The sequence below is a fragment of the Lachnellula hyalina genome (genome assembly GCF_007821495.1).
Source record: "Lachnellula hyalina strain CBS 185.66 chromosome Unknown contig00115, whole genome shotgun sequence".
Lineage (NCBI taxonomy): Eukaryota > Fungi > Ascomycota > Leotiomycetes > Helotiales > Lachnaceae > Lachnellula > Lachnellula hyalina.
The window spans coordinates 25,011-42,357 of NW_022157229.1; the positions used below are offsets into that span (position 1 = coordinate 25,011).

A 17,347-nucleotide genomic window follows, 5' to 3' on the forward strand; every position below is an offset into this window, starting at 1 on the left:
AGCAGTTTACTATAAATGAGGTCAAAACTTTATTGAAACTGAAGTATTTAATAGTAAATTTTCAGAGCCAGACGACTTATAAAATGAGTAGACTCGCATTTGATTTCCCTTCATGTTGAATACACTTCTTGGAGCGCTTAGCGCGTTACAACTATTTCTCTGCGTTCTTTTAAGCTATAATATCAAGTGATTCCTTAATAGTAATTACTTCTACTTGATAAACATGCATCTTTTCTGCCCTGCGACGTTTACTAAGCCTCTAATTTGCTTTGCGAAGTGTATGGGTCTCAGCAACTAGAAGAGTGTTTTTATGTGCTGACCGAGCCAAACGTAGAGGTCGGCGAGCTTTCTTGATGGCGTGCAATACAAGTCTTGATATTAACCATCTAGGAAAGGGCCTTGTTCGGGTTATAAGGAGTTTGAGAGACCCGAGGTTCGGCGTCTATAGAGGGGAGACTATTAGGTGTAAGACTCCGTAACTTGACGGACGTCTGGCTTTGAAATCACAGCTTGAGTGTTATTATAAGATTTGAAATAAGTTTGCTATCAAAAGGACCAGATTAATCTTATCAAGCTCCAAGATCAGTTTTTCAGTCAAGAGTATATTTTTCAAAATGATACTACTAGTAATAGCATAAACTTCTTATCCAAAGTAATAAACCATGTATAAAGTAGTTCGATTAAGGAAGACTAAAGACCGCTATCTAGACAGCATCTATATACCACGTACTATCAGTATCAGCATCAGCGGATTCATCTGTAGTAAAGCCGTCTCCCCAATAACTGAACCTGTTCATCGAGAGATATTTCCAATCGTAGTCCTGCGGCGCAGTTTTAGTGAGTGTGAACATATTTGCAAGTTGGAGTTGGAATTACATACCTCCCAGCGAGGCTTTTCGATGGCTCTGAAGAAATGGAGACGGCTGCCAGGCCACATCATGATTGGGCCGTCTGCAGTCCCTCCCTTGAACCAAGACCGGCACGGGGAGTTCCACGCCGTCCGCTTCAGGAAGAGCTCGCGGTGCTGCTTGAAATCATCGACGGCTGCTTGCTTCGGCATGAAGGATTTGATATCTTCTGTCTGCATCTTAATGATTGCTTTCTCGATGTAGCGAGAGATGACCTCGATGACTGGAAGGATTGAGCCATGTCCGTAAGGACCGAATGGTCCGTTGACCACTTAGATGTGGTTAGTAGAGATTGCACGACGTAATGGTACTCTGGACTCACTGAAGTAGTTGGGGAAGTTGGGTGCCGTCGCGCTGAGGTACGTTTCGGGACTCTCCTTCCACGCCTCGGCCAAGTCCAGACCGTTCACTCCCACGATAGGATATCGAGGTCTGAACGATACATCAAAACCTGTAGCGCAAACGAGCACATCGATTAAAGTCTCTTTTCCATCAGCTGTTATGATACTGTTCTCAGTCACCTCGGTGATGGGGGAGAAAGTAACAGAGCATTTTTCGCTGTCCGTCATGCATTCCAGGTATCCGTTGCCTGGTGTGGGCCTCTGGGATCTCTTATCAGTAGCTGGACGACGTCTCTTTCTAGCTTACATACCCGGCATCCAACGGCATAGTTTGTTGGTATCATCTTGTCCATCAAATCTTTGCGTCCGCTAAGCTTTCTCGTCATTTCCATTCGAGCGAACTATACGTATACTTAGCTTTGTGTTTTGTTATGGCCATGTATACATACCTCAAGTGCTTCCAATTGCTGGGATGAACCGTTTATAATCTGCAAGTCTAATCAGCTTTATTGCCCAACGAATGTTAAGTTATCCAAGAATACTAGAACATACGAATTTGAATCTTTGGTTCAGCTCCGCCTCCACGAGCTTCCTATACTTCGTATACGCTTTCGGGTTTTCCTTGAACTCTTTCTTCTGCTCCTCTGTATCTATATCCGACTCAATTTAGATTACTAGGGAAGCAGCCTCTGTGGGGACTTACAGTCGAAGTTGGCTCCGTTTTCCCCTGCGTATTTTTGTGCGAAGCCTGCAGTAATCCATGTCGAGGAACGCATGAAAGAATGCAGTTTCCTGATCTCTGTTTTTCGGACCTTTAGACGATGGGATAATGAGAGTCGAAAAGAGCTTAGGACTTACTTGGAAAAATGGCAGGAATGATCTGAACGGCGCTACTCCCGTTACCGATGATACCGACGACTTTGTCTTTCAGCTCCACCGAGTCGTCCCAGTGTGCGCTGTGTACTTTGTTCTGAAATTTCTCGATGCCTTGCAGCGCGGGCCATTTCCAGTTGCTTTTATCTTATTAGTCTCAATTCCTTTGCTTTTATGTTCGAATGCTTACTTCAAAACCCCAGTGGCATTGATGAGGACATGGCCGGTATCAAAAAATGCATCTTCGGGCTTGTCATCCGGTTGAACCTTTATCTTCCATTCACCAATGTCATCATTCCACCACGCACCCATTACTCTATGATCAAGCTTTGCAAACCCGGAAAGATTGTGCGCTTCAACCATTTGTTTGAAATACCCGAGGATTTCTTGTGAAGTCGAGTAACTATTAAATGTTATAATTTGACCACGGAAGTTGTCTTCTAAGTACGTACTAGCTTGTCCAATCAGGTTTTGGGTGCCAGGAGAATTGGTAGTTCACGGAAGGCTATTTGGAGTCAGTTATAGCTCACTTTGACTGGGTGGGAGAAGTACGATGTCGCAAGCACAACCAGGGTATCTGTGAACAGTAGGCTATTAGTCTTTCGACTTTACAAATCTTCTTCTCCTCACTCGAAGGTTAACATTACCTGTTCTCATACCAGGTTCCTCCAACTTCTGGATTCTTTTCGTAGCATTGTATCACAATATTACTCTTCTCTGGCTGCGAGCCCAATACATGGCAGAGATTGATGGCTGCCGCACCAAACCCGATGATTAGCACTTTGATTGGGCGCCGAGTTCCCAGAGGGGAGTCTCCAATACGATATCCCCGTTCGTCGTAGAGAGGCGCATTCTTGGCTTGGGCATGGACTTCACGGAGGATGTCCGGTTCTGAGTCTAATGATGGTGCCATGACGAAAGATTATTCTGTTCTGTTTGTGTATGGTATGGATTCTCGATATCTATATATATATCAGATCAAGCTCAAGGCGAACGTTATTTATTGCCGGCTTCTGGACTGATATTTTTCTTTGATTGCGAAAGAGAATGAGGGGATCGTACGATAAACTGATCTAGAAAAGATAGACAGGCGATAGCAAAATGACCTCATGCCTGACCATTTTACTCTTTTGCTCACATGAAGCCTGCGGTACGGAGTTAATGGGCGCCACGGGACTTCGGACTACAGATCTGGATGGATTTTCAGCCGAGCGCCCCTTTCACATCCGCGGGAGAGCCCATCCGCGGGATGCAACAAACCCCTGTTAATAAAGCGAATGTTCACCTTTATTGGTACGGAGTTTCAACAGACCAAAAGATATAGGACAAGCTATAGCACCAAGCTACGGTCAAAATGCGGAGTCCTATACGAAGATGCAGTCTACCCCGCGTTCATGTTCATCCACTGCAGCTCCCGGCACTGCACTACAACGCATCGAGCAGTTAGTACGTGTTCTGCAAGTTACAAGTAGATAGATACCAGCGCCTCTCATCGTTTCAAAGACCAACTGCAACAACTTGCCTAATCGAATTTCCTATTCCAAACTACACAGCCTGTCATTCTCGAGTGAAAATGGTGCTCACGTTCCCAGGTCGGTTTGAGGGAAAGGTTGTTGCCATCACAGGCGGCGCTTCAGGCGTGGGTGCAGCGTTGACCACTCGCTACGTGGCCGAAGGTGCAAAAGTCCTCGTGGCCGATTTCTGCGCCGTCGAGAAGGGGACAACATTCGTGTCTCAATTCCCCAAAGACTCGGTATACTTTCATCGGGTCGATATTGGCGATGCGGAAGAGGCCACCAGCGTGGTCACCAAGGCCATTACGCAGTTCGGCAGGATTGACATTGTTCATAACAACGCCTCGATGTTTGCCTGGGGTACCGTTCCCGAGATGAATCCTGAGACGTGGAAGCGTGTCTTCCAAGTCGGTGTCGACGGCCCATTCTATATCTGTCGCGCGGCCATTCCACACATGGCCAAGCAGGGCGGCGGCTCAATCGTGAATACTCTGTCAACGACAGCTATTATCGGCGATATTGGGTTGGGTGCTTACTGTGCAGCCAAAGCGGCCCTGGGGAATCTTACCCGGGTCATGGCCGCGGATCACGCCTTGGAGAATGTCCGGGTTAATGCTGTTGTCCCCGGATGGATCGATACGCCCATGTCTACTGCATTGAGTGCGACACCTAAAGTTCGCGCCCTGGTCGCCCAAGGCACTCCGATGCGTCGGCCTGCAGATCCACGAGAGATTGCTTCTGTTGCCATGTTCTTGGCTTCAGACGATGCCTCTTTCGTCACAGGAAGTCGTATGCCATCCTTCCCTCCAGCCCTCCTTCATAAGTCCTTAATTCTGCCTGCAATTCTGATAATATTTGAACAGTCTACACTGCAGATGGCGGTCTCACTTGCCAGAGCAGGATGCCTTCACTAAGCGAGGTTCATGCGGTATGTATAAAGAATACAATACGAACTATTTCCGAATGCTGATTTCTTTCTGCAGGCTGAAAGCGAAGGCAAGGAATCACTCTATTAGGCAAGCGACAAGCAAGAATATCCTATTAAGTACGGAAATATCAAACTATGTATCAAAAGTCTTCTGGGTTAGCTTTTTATTGGGGAACGATATGCCGGCGATTCGCTGAAGGGATACGTTGGCAAGATCTCCAAGCCAGTAGGCAGATGATGAGTTCTGTTAGATTGTTTAGATAGTGTAGTAAGCACTTATGTATTCATGAAGAGGCTAACCTTAAAGATTGCAAAAGTTTTGATTCGGCGAGTGTGCGGTACATGTGGCTCGAGACACAAGTCGATTAGTAAACCGTAGCGATATACCGTAGTGCTAGCACTTCAGATATAAAGTGAGATTCGATTGCGTTATTAATACTATTGTAATATAGACCTTGTTTGACATATACTAAGCCTTGGTCTTGACTCCTATGAAGTAAGCACGCTACTAACTAGCTGGATTCTACTTAGGTGATCCCTCTTGTATCGAACTATAGAAATAGACAATGCAGTCTGTCATTAAGCAGCTGGCGATTTGAAGACCCCTTTGCGTAACATGCAGCAAGAATATTAACCCTCTAAGATGAATGAAGCTTTAGAGAAACATGTATTCATACAAAAACCCAGTTTCACCAAAGTTTAGCACCCCATACCCTCATGCAGTATATCCGTCTTGGGATTGTTGCATATACGCCGCCAAATCAACCCACGGCGTCTGAGTTCCCAGCGCACTCTGCACCCTCAGTATCTCCTCTGCCGTAGCATACGCCCACCCGCACTCCGTCGACAGCGCACTCGTTTCCCGCAACCGCTCAAGCAGCCAGCTCCGACGAACAGCGTCATCAACCTCGATCGCTGCCATGAACGTGCACCATACCGCACGGCCATTGTTCCGCTCGTGCTCATAGAGTACGTGTAGCAGATCCGTCACCTTGGTCACGACGGCCCGGTGGAACGCATCGGGAGGCCCGCCCGTGTCGAACATGCGCCGGTGGAAGAGCAGGCATGCCCAGTAGCTGGCTACCACCCTGGTTACGGTCTCCATGGTTTGCGTCCACGGCATCGTTGCAGTTGCTTCGGATACTTGGAGGACGTCCAAGTATTCCTGATGCGAGTGTTAGGATGGATGTTTACAGGGAATCAGGAAGGGTGCCGAAGACTCACCTCCTTGAGATTTAGTAGCTGCTTGAGCAACGAGGCAGAGGTGAAGCCTGAAACGTTGCAATCTATCCCCCGGGTCTTCAAATCCCAGACATTGAACCGCATTTGAATTAGTTGGTGTGCAAATTCGACCGGGCGGTGGATTTCCATATCGAATAGTACTTGACTTGGTGGCGATCTCTTCCCCCACACCTTGGAGATACCGATGCGAGACGTCTTAAATAGGTGACAGGGCTCCAGAAAGGGACTGGTAGAATTACACAGCCGCCTAAATAGTGAGGTCGAGGCTCCAGCACTTGTTGCCATGATATCTGCAAGTCTAGGTTGTATCAGCAAGGACGGCTTGAATGAAAAGCGAGATTGGATTAACAGACAAAAGCCATACGACTAGTTGGCAGGACAGAACGAAACGTGCATCTATCTTGGCCTCTGGAAGCGTTTGTAGTACCGTGCTATCCCCAACGTTCTTTTGGAACAGCGGATGGGTACTAATCACAGCCCATAAGCCTTCAAAGTGTGCCTTGACACGATTCGCGGATACTGAGAACTGGAATTCATAATGGACCATGAAAAATATGGTTGCTATTATTGCTTCCACGCTCTCTTGGTCTCCCATACCTTGCTCTTTTGCCAGGCAGTCGTTGAGATACTTCAGCGCCAAGTTGTAATGATAGAGGCCTAGATCAACGCCCGGATTCTCAGAATTGCCCCCTATTTGGAAACCCTTCTGATGCATCTCGCTGGTGGTGAGGGCGAGGATCATGCGCATCACACCACAGCTGGACGGAGCTATTTCCCGCACAACATACTGGAGGGTGCCCCACCGCCCGAAGTTGTACATGCCGTAGAGAGTGGAAGACGAAAAGTACTCGAGAGAGCGTCGGTCTTGTGGTGTGAGCGTGAGAGAGTTTGCGCACTTCAAATGCCTTGCCGTTAGAGCTGGCCGGATTGTCGTCACAATGGCAACCATGTGTGAGTGTCTATCTCGGGGGCGGCTCAGCCCGCTGTGCTGCGATGTTTGGGCTTGGGCTTGGTTGCGAAAGGTACTGGATTCCACCGGAGTATGTTCTGTAGGCCAGTCACAGGAGAAACGTTGTGCAGCACATTTCATACAAGTAGGCCGAATCTCGTCGCATTTGAGTTTGCGTTTCCTATGAATAATTAGCAAGCATTCCAGTAACAAGGGATCTCAACACAGCAGAAGGTAAACTGCACCTGCATGTCAAACAGCCTACGCATATCGTATACATCTAGGTCAGCGTCTGCTGCTAGCTGGCTTTTGTATGCAACACGTGATGTGATGGGTGCAGGGCAGGACGGACCGGTTTTAGACCTTGTTGCGCGTCGTCCCGCCATATCTCACAGTAAAGAATTTCTTTCATGTAGACGCAGTACAGTACTTCTTTTCATCTTAATGTTTCATTAGACCGGCACATCCGAATATAGTTGATATTAATTGACGTTGAAGTAATCGGGAACGGGAATAGTGAATTTCCTGATTTCTGAAGGATGGAATTTCATTAGCTATCTTACGTAAGATAAAGCTATTTATAGCCTTTATGTCTATAGTGCTTTATTGATGCCGGGTTAGCCTGGCTTATTTGCTATGATGTATTCTTAATACTACTATTACTATTGAAAGAAATATAAATGTTACGATATACGAAGTATCATTAAAGGACAGCTATATCACGTGTGCGGATCACGAGATCCACCCCCCTTGATGTACAGAGTCAGGACCACTTATAACGTGAGTTACACCAAGTATGAATTGACTGAGTATGAGAAGGCCCCTCAATAGTTAGGTAGGCATGATCAAGTTCAAACAATCAATCAAGACCAATCTCCATCAAACTGTATCTTCTTTCCCTCGCCAATGATATCAAACATCTCCTCGATAGTCCAAGGTTTGTAGGTGTATCCAGGTGGGATATTCGTGCTGTGGAACGGTGCACCACACAGAAGATGATTGAGAACCTTGCCGTAATTTTCGTAGGCATACTTATCCGCGTCGTGTGTCAACGCCCATTTACCAATATAGCTCTTAAACGAGTCTCCATCTTCTCCGATGACTTCAAAGTTTGTATTGTTTTGCCGCTGGTGATTGATGAAGCCATTTAGCTGAAGGCACGAGACGCGCTGAAATCTGTAGTTGGTCATGTTAGCTCGTGCATATAAATCGGGGACAATCTGCCTCACTGAAGCTTGTTATGAATCTTGGATGCCCAGGCAATGTTACTTTTCCCGCCAATTTGAAGGCATGTGGCGAGCGATATGGCATCCACCATTGCTTGAGTTGCGCCGCTCCCGGATGAGGGTAAGAATGTGTGAGCGCTGTCGCCAACCTGAACTATTCGACCCAGTGGCGAGATCCAATTCTCCCGTGGATCACGCCACATGATCTCCCAATCAACGAGGGCATCCTTAGGTGTGGTCTTAATCAAGCGTTTTGCGATATCGGGGAATCCTGGGTTCTTCGATGTGCACTCAAGAGCTTTGGAAGCGTCAACGGTTTGGTGCCACGACTCTGTGCCAGTACCAACGTCCTATGAGATTTTGTCAGTCATATTGTTTTAAGCTAATTATACACACGTACCTTATGCGTCAAGGTCCAGCTCATGATGTCGGTATATCGCTGCACCGTGAAAGACATATCCTTTCTACGAAGTGATATTAGTACCCACTCATGCTGTAAGATGTCGTGCAATTGATATACTCACCCTTGCCACAACTCACCGTAAGTCTGTCCCCCCTCCAGCAAAGGCCATCGAGCTCTAACCTCTGGATCAGATAAAGCAATATCGATGGGGAACGCGGCCCGGAAAATGGAGAATCCACTGGGATATGCGCGGATATCGTGGCCATTCACAAGCTTATTGCTCTTAGTTCCGACACCATCTGCTGCAATAACAATATCAGCCTCCAACTTGTCGCCATTTTCAAGAATAACACCGGCTTTCTCATTCTCCCCATCTTCGAAATAATCGACGACTCGTGTGCCGAAGGTGATATGAACGTTAATGGTTCTAGCCTGGGCTAACAGCGCTTCGACAAATTTTGGACGGTTGTGGCGATGAAAGGGGATGGTCTTCTCGGTTCTATCGGCAAGAGTAACAGTCAAGTTGGCCCATGAAAGTGGTTCTGGTCCCGAGATATGTTCCCCCGTAATCTTGTAGTAAGCAATCATACTCTGATAGTTGAGGCGCTCGAACTCAGCAGCCAAGTCAGGCCAGAAGTTGTAGAAGTGACGAATGATGTTAGTACCGATGGAGAAGAAGTCGCCTGCATTTTCGCAATTAGAGGTTGAGTTCCAAACACGAAGACTTTAGAATTGAGATACCTTGGGTACTTGGTGTCGGAGATCGCTCAACGACACGCACATTGTGACCCTTGCGTCGACATTCGAGAGCTGCCATTAACCCACCGACTCCGGCTCCAACAATCAAGACTGAGATGCCGGTCGGAGGATGGAAGTTGACTTTGTCAGTGGACAGCCCCTGTAGTCTATCGCTTAGGTCGATTTGCTTATGGAACGACATGATGAGAGAATAGTTGAGGATAGGTTGCTAGAAATCTGTATTTGGTGAAAGTGAAAGTGCAATGAAGTGGGCATTGGTACTGGCACTGGCATGATGGCAAAATCAGGTATATATACCTGCTTTTTTTTTGCTAGAGTCTAGTGTTAAAGACTCCCCTGAGACTTACACCTAACATAGTATATGTGTAAAAGTTATCATACGATAGTACACACATATATATATGCTTGCACTCTCATAGCCGATTCAACGAATCCCGTTGTATAATAGAGCCTAGCGTAGCCGGTGGGACCAATCAGGAAGTGGACAGCGCTTAAACCAGTTTTTCTTAACGTCTATATTCTACTCTCACAATCTTAGAAATCAGCCTCGGGTCGAGAAAGTCTATTGATGCATATGATCCCTTTCGTAAACCTCTTTCTACCAGACCTACTTGACTACTTCTTTATTCGCCCCTTCAAATTTGCTTTGTATACTAAAGAAGTTTTATCATACTACCGGAATGTTAACGCATTAGGCTTACGCAACCTTAAGCGAGGACCCGAAAAGGCCCACTTTCGCCTATTCAGGGGGTCCGAATTCTGTTAAATGATTATTCAACGTCTGTATTGGAACTATGTGCCTCCTAGGATCATTACCTCTAGAAGGACACATAGACCAGATGGGGACATAGTTAGGGAAGTGGGTTAAAGGGGTTATATTAGCTTAAAGGAGGAAAGCTACTATAGAGGTAAAGATGAGGTTATAAGAACCTTATACGCGTCCCCTAGCAGCCGCGTTACCTAATACTGTAAGGGCTATATTTCTAATACTCCCTTATAGCTCTTACTATAGTATCTCCTTCTATTTCCCTTCTCCCACTTTTCTAAAATAAAAGCAACTACTAACTACTAATCTGTTACAACTCCTAGCTACCCTAAGAATCCTCTAAATATAACTTAACTAAGGGGTTTAGTAAAACCGTCTATAGGTATCTCTAATATTAGTAAGTATAAGACCTTTATCTTCTCTTTTTTAACTAGATCTTAGATATAGTAGTAGTATATATTAATATGCTTTAATTATTTATAAAGGTAGGGATTCTAGACTAAGGCTAGGGCGCCTTGGTTATCCCTATATATATTAACCGCTTTACTATTACTTCTAATATACTCTAGCATCCTTAAGTCTCTAAAGATCTGCGCTGTCTACTAACCCTATATAGCATATATTACTTAGGTAATATACTCTAATTTATAGCTTAACTTAGCTACTAATCTTTACTTCTTTAATATCTAAGAGAATAGTCCTCTATAAAAGACCCTAACTCCCCTAGAAACACTTTTCTAATTAGACTTATTACTTATCTAATTAGCATCTATAAATATTATAAAGTAGTCTATATCTCCCCTAGGACTATAGTATAGCTTTTGCTTAATAGTTAACTAAAGGTATCTTATTAACTCTTTTAATGCTATTCTATAGTGGATTGCTAGGTTACTTATATACTATGCTAGGCATCCTAGGACAAATGCTATATCGGGTCTAGTAAAGATTATCACGTATATTAGACTCCTAATTATCCTCTAATATTAAGTTACATCTATCCTTTTATTATTCTTATTTGCTAGCTAAAGATTATTATAGCTATCGGCTAGTATTAGTTTGCTCTTATATTTTGCTATAGCAATTCTAAAACCTATAAGAACCTTATTAAGATAGTGCTCTTAATTAAGGTAGATAGTCCTATACTTTTAGTTATAAGTAATCCTTACGCCTAGTATCTTAGAAATCTCCTCTAGAGGCTTAGCATTAAAATAGTATAAAAGCATATTAAAAAACTAGTTAATATTATATTACTCTTTTATAGTAGCAGCAATATTATTAATATAAACTAGGAGATACACCTTTTATATATAGTAAACAAAAAGATATAGGTCGGCTAGACTTTATTTAAACTTATATATCTAGATAAGGTAGCTTTATAGCAGGAGATTCTAATCTCATCTTACTTATTTTAGACTATAAAGGCTCTATAGAAGTCTTAAGCATTTCCTAGTTACTACTTTAACGCCTTATAGTAGAGCTATATAGATTGCTTCCTTAAGGCGTAATTCCGTAAAGGCATTCTTAATATTAAATTAAGAGCACTATAGGTCACGCTTTATAACTATAGCTATAAAGATATAAAGTGTATCTATCTAGATTATTAGAGCAAACGTCTTAGTATAGTCTTTTCTATACTTCTAAGTAAAACTATATGCTATAAGTTAAGCCTTAAAGCGCTTAATCTTATTATTAATAGTTTCTTTAATATTAAATACCTATTTTACAGAAACTAAGTTTACTCTCCTAGGAAGTATAAACTTCTTCTAAGTGCTATTCTAGATTAGAGTCTTAATCTCTTCCTATATTGCCATATCTTATTCTTTTATATGCTTGCTTTTTATTACTTTCTTATATATATAAGGGATATAAATCCCCTATTTAACTAAAGTAGATAGTATAGTTTTAGATAAATAGTTATATATTTTATAAAGTAGAGCATAGAATATCTAAAAGATCTCCTCCTTTCTCTTGCTTCTACTAGTAGTTAGTAATAGGGTAGTAATAAAGCATTTTTTAATCTTAGGTGATTCCTTTATATCTAGGCAGTTTAATAAATCTAGGAGTAATAATATAACTATAGTATAGACTCTCTTAGCTATCCTTTCTTTACTTTCTTCTCTAGAGTCACTTCTCTTCCTAGTTTAAAAGAAGAAGTAGAGCATTTTAGCTTATTCCTTCCTAAGTTTCTTTTCTATATATTTCACTCTATCCTCTTAAGACTTACTTAGAAGAGGCTTTATATAACCTGAGATAGTCTTAAGAAAGTTACTCTTATAATTAACTTTACTTTTTAAGATAGTCTTAAGAAGGTTGCTTCCCTAGTTTCCTATATTAACTAGGATAGTCTTAGGAAGCTTAACTTCCTCTATAGGGTCTTCTAGGATTAATAGAAGATCTAGTTAGTGCTTAATAAATAGTATTATTACTACTAGCTTTAAGGTTTTCTAGGGTTCCTATTTAATAGGCTTCCTAGCTAGTTAGCCTTATAGTTTATAATTAAGTAGATCTAGAGATATTCCTTATCTTATAACTCCACTTAGTAGATTTTATAGCTGGAGTTCTAAATCTCCCCCCTTTACTAACTTATAGAAGATAATAGAGCTTAATCTTTATATATAGCCAAGGTTAGTAGAGTAGAACTAGTACTACTTATTAGTCTTGCTACTATAGCTTAAGAAAACTGCTTCTTACCTTCTATTTGCCTGCTTATTATATAGCTAAGTAGCTAGAATAGTCTTTAGGTCTATATATATAAAATACTAGTATCCCTATACTCTTAGGTGGTTAGAGATCTATTTAATACCTATATAAGCTTCTTCTAGAGATATTCTCTTACCTGCAATCTTAGGTCCCCTAGGTAACTAGTTTCTAATATATATATTAGTTTCTACTATGAAATACTAGAATTCTAATAGTAGTTTAAAGCTTTTTATTATTATCCTTATTATATTTTTAGTTATCTAAATTACTCTCTTAGCTAGTCTATTCTAGTGTAATAATATAATAGTTATATACTCTATAGAAATACTATTCTCTCTTTCCTATCTATCTATAGTATCTTTTAGTTTTAGAGCATTATCTAATCTATATATAATCACTTTTTATTTTCCTTTCTATTCTTATCTCTTTCTCTATTCCTAGAGTCTTAGAATTGCTTTATCTTTTAACTTTAGTGGGATTATCTAAATCTTCTAGGTAAAGTTATTAATAATCTATAGAAAGTACTTAAAACCTCGAATTGACTTTATAAAGGGTCCTATAATGTTAATTAATATAAGTGCTAAGGGTTTAGACTTGTAAATAGCTAGCGTCTTATTTATTATCTTTTATATCTTACTAATTTTGTATGCTTTATAGATCCTCTAGTAAGGTGCTAGAATCTTAATCGCTTTTACTCTAGTTATAACCTTATATAGATATTAGAGGGACTTAGCACTATAGTAACTAAAACGCTTATATATAAGTTAAAAGTGTTATTATTAGTTCTTTAATATATTATCTTCTTCTAACTTATCTAGGTCCTAGATGCTCTTAGAGTCACTTTAGTGTTCTATTTCTTTAAAGGTAGGAAATGCTATTTCTAAATAATATTTCAAGATAGACTTTATATAGTATAAGCTATCCTTTTACTTTATAGTAATAAGTGTCTTATTCTCCTTTTTAAAGTATATCTTCTTATTATTAAAGTGTCCTTAAATCCCATCTTTATATAAATATCTCGTAGAAATTAAATTAATCCTAAAGTTAGGAATAAAAAGAGTATTCTTAAGGAAATAAGAAGATCTATCTTTAGTAATAACTTTAGCTATCCTATACTTATCTAACTTTAATATTCCCCCCTAACTTATATAATCCAAGGTAGGAAGCACTTCTTTAATAGCTCTCTAAATAAGTAAGGTTTATTAGTTATATATAATAATACTCCTAAATTAATAGGCTATATAGTAGAGTGCTTACTTAAGATTATCCTCTTCTACTCCTTAGTAATTGCTATAACCTCTTCTTTATAGTTATTAGATAAAGAGTCTATAGGAGTTGCATTAGAGTTTAAGTTGCTCTTACTTCTAGAGTCCGCTCCTAGGAATCCCTAGTCTCTCTTTAACTTGAAGTTCTTATTATCTTATCTGCTATAGGAGGATTTATAGCAAGATAAACTCTTATAGTTAGATAACTTCTAGTAGGATCTCTTCTCTTAGAGTAGCTTTAATACTTATCTCTAGAACTTTAAGAGGAATAGGCACTCTAGTACTATATACTCTTCTTTATAGATATAGCATTTTAGACTATTTCTATCAGGTAAGTCCTAGGATTAGCAGCGAGAATATTTAAATCCCCCCTATATAGCAAGCCTATGCTTAGCTTTAGTAGTAGCAAGCCTCTCTTCTTTTTCCTAAAGATATTTAATCTAGTTATTAACTAGTATTATTATTATAGCTAAAGTGTTAACTATTGCCTTATAGCTAGGTGGTAGAGCGCTATAAAGTAGAAGAAAAAGAGTATTATTAGAGTACTAATCCTTTGCCTTTAAGTTAGTAGAGATGATCTTATAGCAGATCTCTTTTAGCTTATTAAAACTATTAATTACTATAAGTCCTAGAGTCTACTTAAAGTTATAGAGCTCCTTTATAAACTTTCCTGTAGTAATCTTACTTAGTTAGGTGTACTTTATCTTAAGGTACTTCTAAAGCTTCTTTACTATCTCGTATTTATCTAGGAGACTCTAGTTATTATTGCTAAGCCTTTAAAGAAGGTAGAACTTAATAGTCCCTTTATCCTTCTTATACTTTACCTTCTTCTTTAAGTTAAGGTGAATTGGCATAGTAATTAGCGTTATTGCAGATAAAGAGGCCCTAGATAAACCTGGGGTATTATTAAGTGATAAGTCCTATAGTATATCTATAGCCTTAAAGATATTATCTGCAGTTGCATATCTTATATACTCTTGGATGCTCTTATTAATAATATACTTAATTGCCTTTTCTTAAAGCTTAGCACTAAGCAATTAGAACCACTTCTTATAATTCTCTCTTATTAAGACTAGTATCTTCTATAATTCGTTTTCTGCTATTATATTAGTCTCTTTTCGTAATGGTTTTCAGAAAGGGAGTATTTATAAAAGGAGGGTCTTATATGTAGGTTTCCTAGGTAGCGTGGAAAATTTATATAGCTGGAGTGAATAAATATAGTAGTAGAAAAATTTAAAAAACGTATAAAGGAAATCGAAAATGAAAGTATAAGTCAAGTTATAGCGGCTTGTCTTATATTATATATTATTTATATATAAAGAGGGTATAAAGCAAGGTGTAGCGGCTTGCTTCTATTATTTATATCAAATTCGTATATAAGAAGGGTTTTTATAAAGTTGTGCTCCCCTAGAGCTAAGAAACCCTATTTCTCTTATCTCTCTCTTTTGCTCCCCTAGAGCTTAAGAAATAACTATCTCTTCTTTATTAAACCTTAATTAATAGACTATGTAATGCCCTTTTACTATAGGCTTGTTATATCATATAGAGTTTAACCTTAGTAGATTGCTAATAGCCTTACAACTATCTACTCTTTTTATTAAACCTTAATTAACGGAATCCGAAAGCGTTATCCCTTTAAATATTACTCTTTATAGGTATGCTATATTATCCCTTTAAACGTTACTTTTACTACCTACGGACTGCTCTTAAACTTATATAGTAGCGGGATTATTTTAGGTGGAAACTAAAGGCCTTTATCCTTATAACTAGGGCTTAGAACCTATTAGAACTATATGCCTCCTAGGATTATTACCTCTAGAAGGACACATAGACCAGATAGGGACACAGTTAGGGAAGTGGGTTAAAGGGGTTATATTAGCTTAAAGGAGGAAAGCTACTATAGAGGTGAAGACGAGGTTATAAGAACCTCGTACGCGTCCCCTAGCGGCCGCGTCACCTGATACCGCGAGGGCTGTATTTCCAACAGTCTGCCTGTCTACATTCCGACATAGAAGACGGAAAAAAAAGCTTATCATATAAGTTCATATATATATTCCTCACATTCTCTACTTGTATTAGTAGCAATCCATTATTGTCATAAGTATAAAAACCCATCTCCTCCCTCTTCTTCAAGTTCTCCACCAAGCAAGAAATCGTCCGGCAACACAATATCCCCTTCTAGTCCAACTCCTACCCATACAAATCTAAGCTACGCAATGGCCGAAGACACCCCCATAACTGGTGTTAGCTATGTTTCAAAGGATGATGACAGTCAAATAGAATGGAAAGACTTTACGAGTCCCAAAGGGACAAAATACCGGGTTGGATATCCAAAATCTAGCGACTCGGCTGTTGCGGAAGGGAAACTCCAAGACGAAGTTGTGGGTGGCCCTGAGAGACATACGAAGCAGGAATTTGTCACACATGATATCGATGATTTATGGTGGCTAGTCACCAAGAAAGACAATTGGAAGACACCTGTCGAGCGCGTCAAGAATTCGACATCAAGCAGTACTGTCTTTGCAATAATGTCCTCGGTTGGTACGACTTCAAGTTGAAGATTAACATCACTCAATGCTGGGACTACGATTTCTACGACGAGACCGGCGATTCCTACTACCTCTCGACCTACGTCACGGGCATCCATTATGTCTCATACGATTTCAAAAAGCCTAACATTGTGAGGATCGAGGGCACTAGTAACTGGATCATGCGAGGGAAGTGGAAGAGCGTGATGAGGCACGATGGCTGAGGTATGGGACAAAGTATTATGCGTGGACACTGAGGAGGATTTTGTAACCTTGGAGCATTTCATTTGGTTCTTCTAAGAATATATGACAACTTATGGGGATATAGACCTAGACCCTCCTTTGCTAGCCACACCTTGGAGGAAGAGGAAGTTATATGTTAATGTCAATTTGTCATAAGCCTGAACCTCCTCTGATTGATTACCTATGTGTTTTATAAGTGACTTGACCCAACTATCAGATTATAATCTTATAATCCTTTGATTCTTTATAATTCCAACTGGCTACCCAGATATACCCCCCGCCTGGCTTAGTGATTCTATACTTTCCATAAATCTCCCTATACGCGATTATGATAACTAAGAGAAATGTAAGGTACATGTAGTAATGGATCCTATATTTTCCATGAATATCTTTATATGCGGTTATAATAATTAAGAGAAATGTAAGGTAAGGTACATGTGTCCATGTAGTAAGGTGTCCTTTTCAGTAAACTGTGCTGCTTTCGGTTAGCGGCCGCTAGAAATTTTAGGTCCGCCGTCTATACCTGGCCTTAGTGTCCACGTCCTCTTCCAGCACTTTGCGAATACCTTCAATTAACCACTACGCGTATCTGCTCCTGCTCCTTCCTGCTCCTACTCCAGTCCCATTCAATTTCGACCTCTGCATCGACAACCCTCAACTTTGAACCACCACCAGCCAGCTACCTACCTTGCCCAATTCAAG

At 40.7% G+C, this 17,347-nt stretch overlaps 1 protein-coding gene across 1 annotated transcript; it reads right to left on the bottom strand.

Moving 5' to 3' along the window:
- Window positions 1–7,618: 7,618 nt before the first annotated feature.
- fsr3 (FAD-dependent monooxygenase) lies at window positions 7,619–9,324 on the bottom strand (the record flags this gene model as incomplete). The annotated part of the gene is made up of 5 exons (XM_031152145.1): window positions 7,619–7,931; window positions 7,985–8,331; window positions 8,382–8,445; window positions 8,506–9,067; window positions 9,126–9,324. The coding sequence occupies 5 exons, from the start codon at window positions 9,322–9,324 to the stop codon at window positions 7,619–7,621; spliced, it is 1,485 nt and encodes a 494-aa protein (XP_031003652.1).
- Between the last annotated feature and the right edge of the window lie 8,023 nt (window positions 9,325–17,347).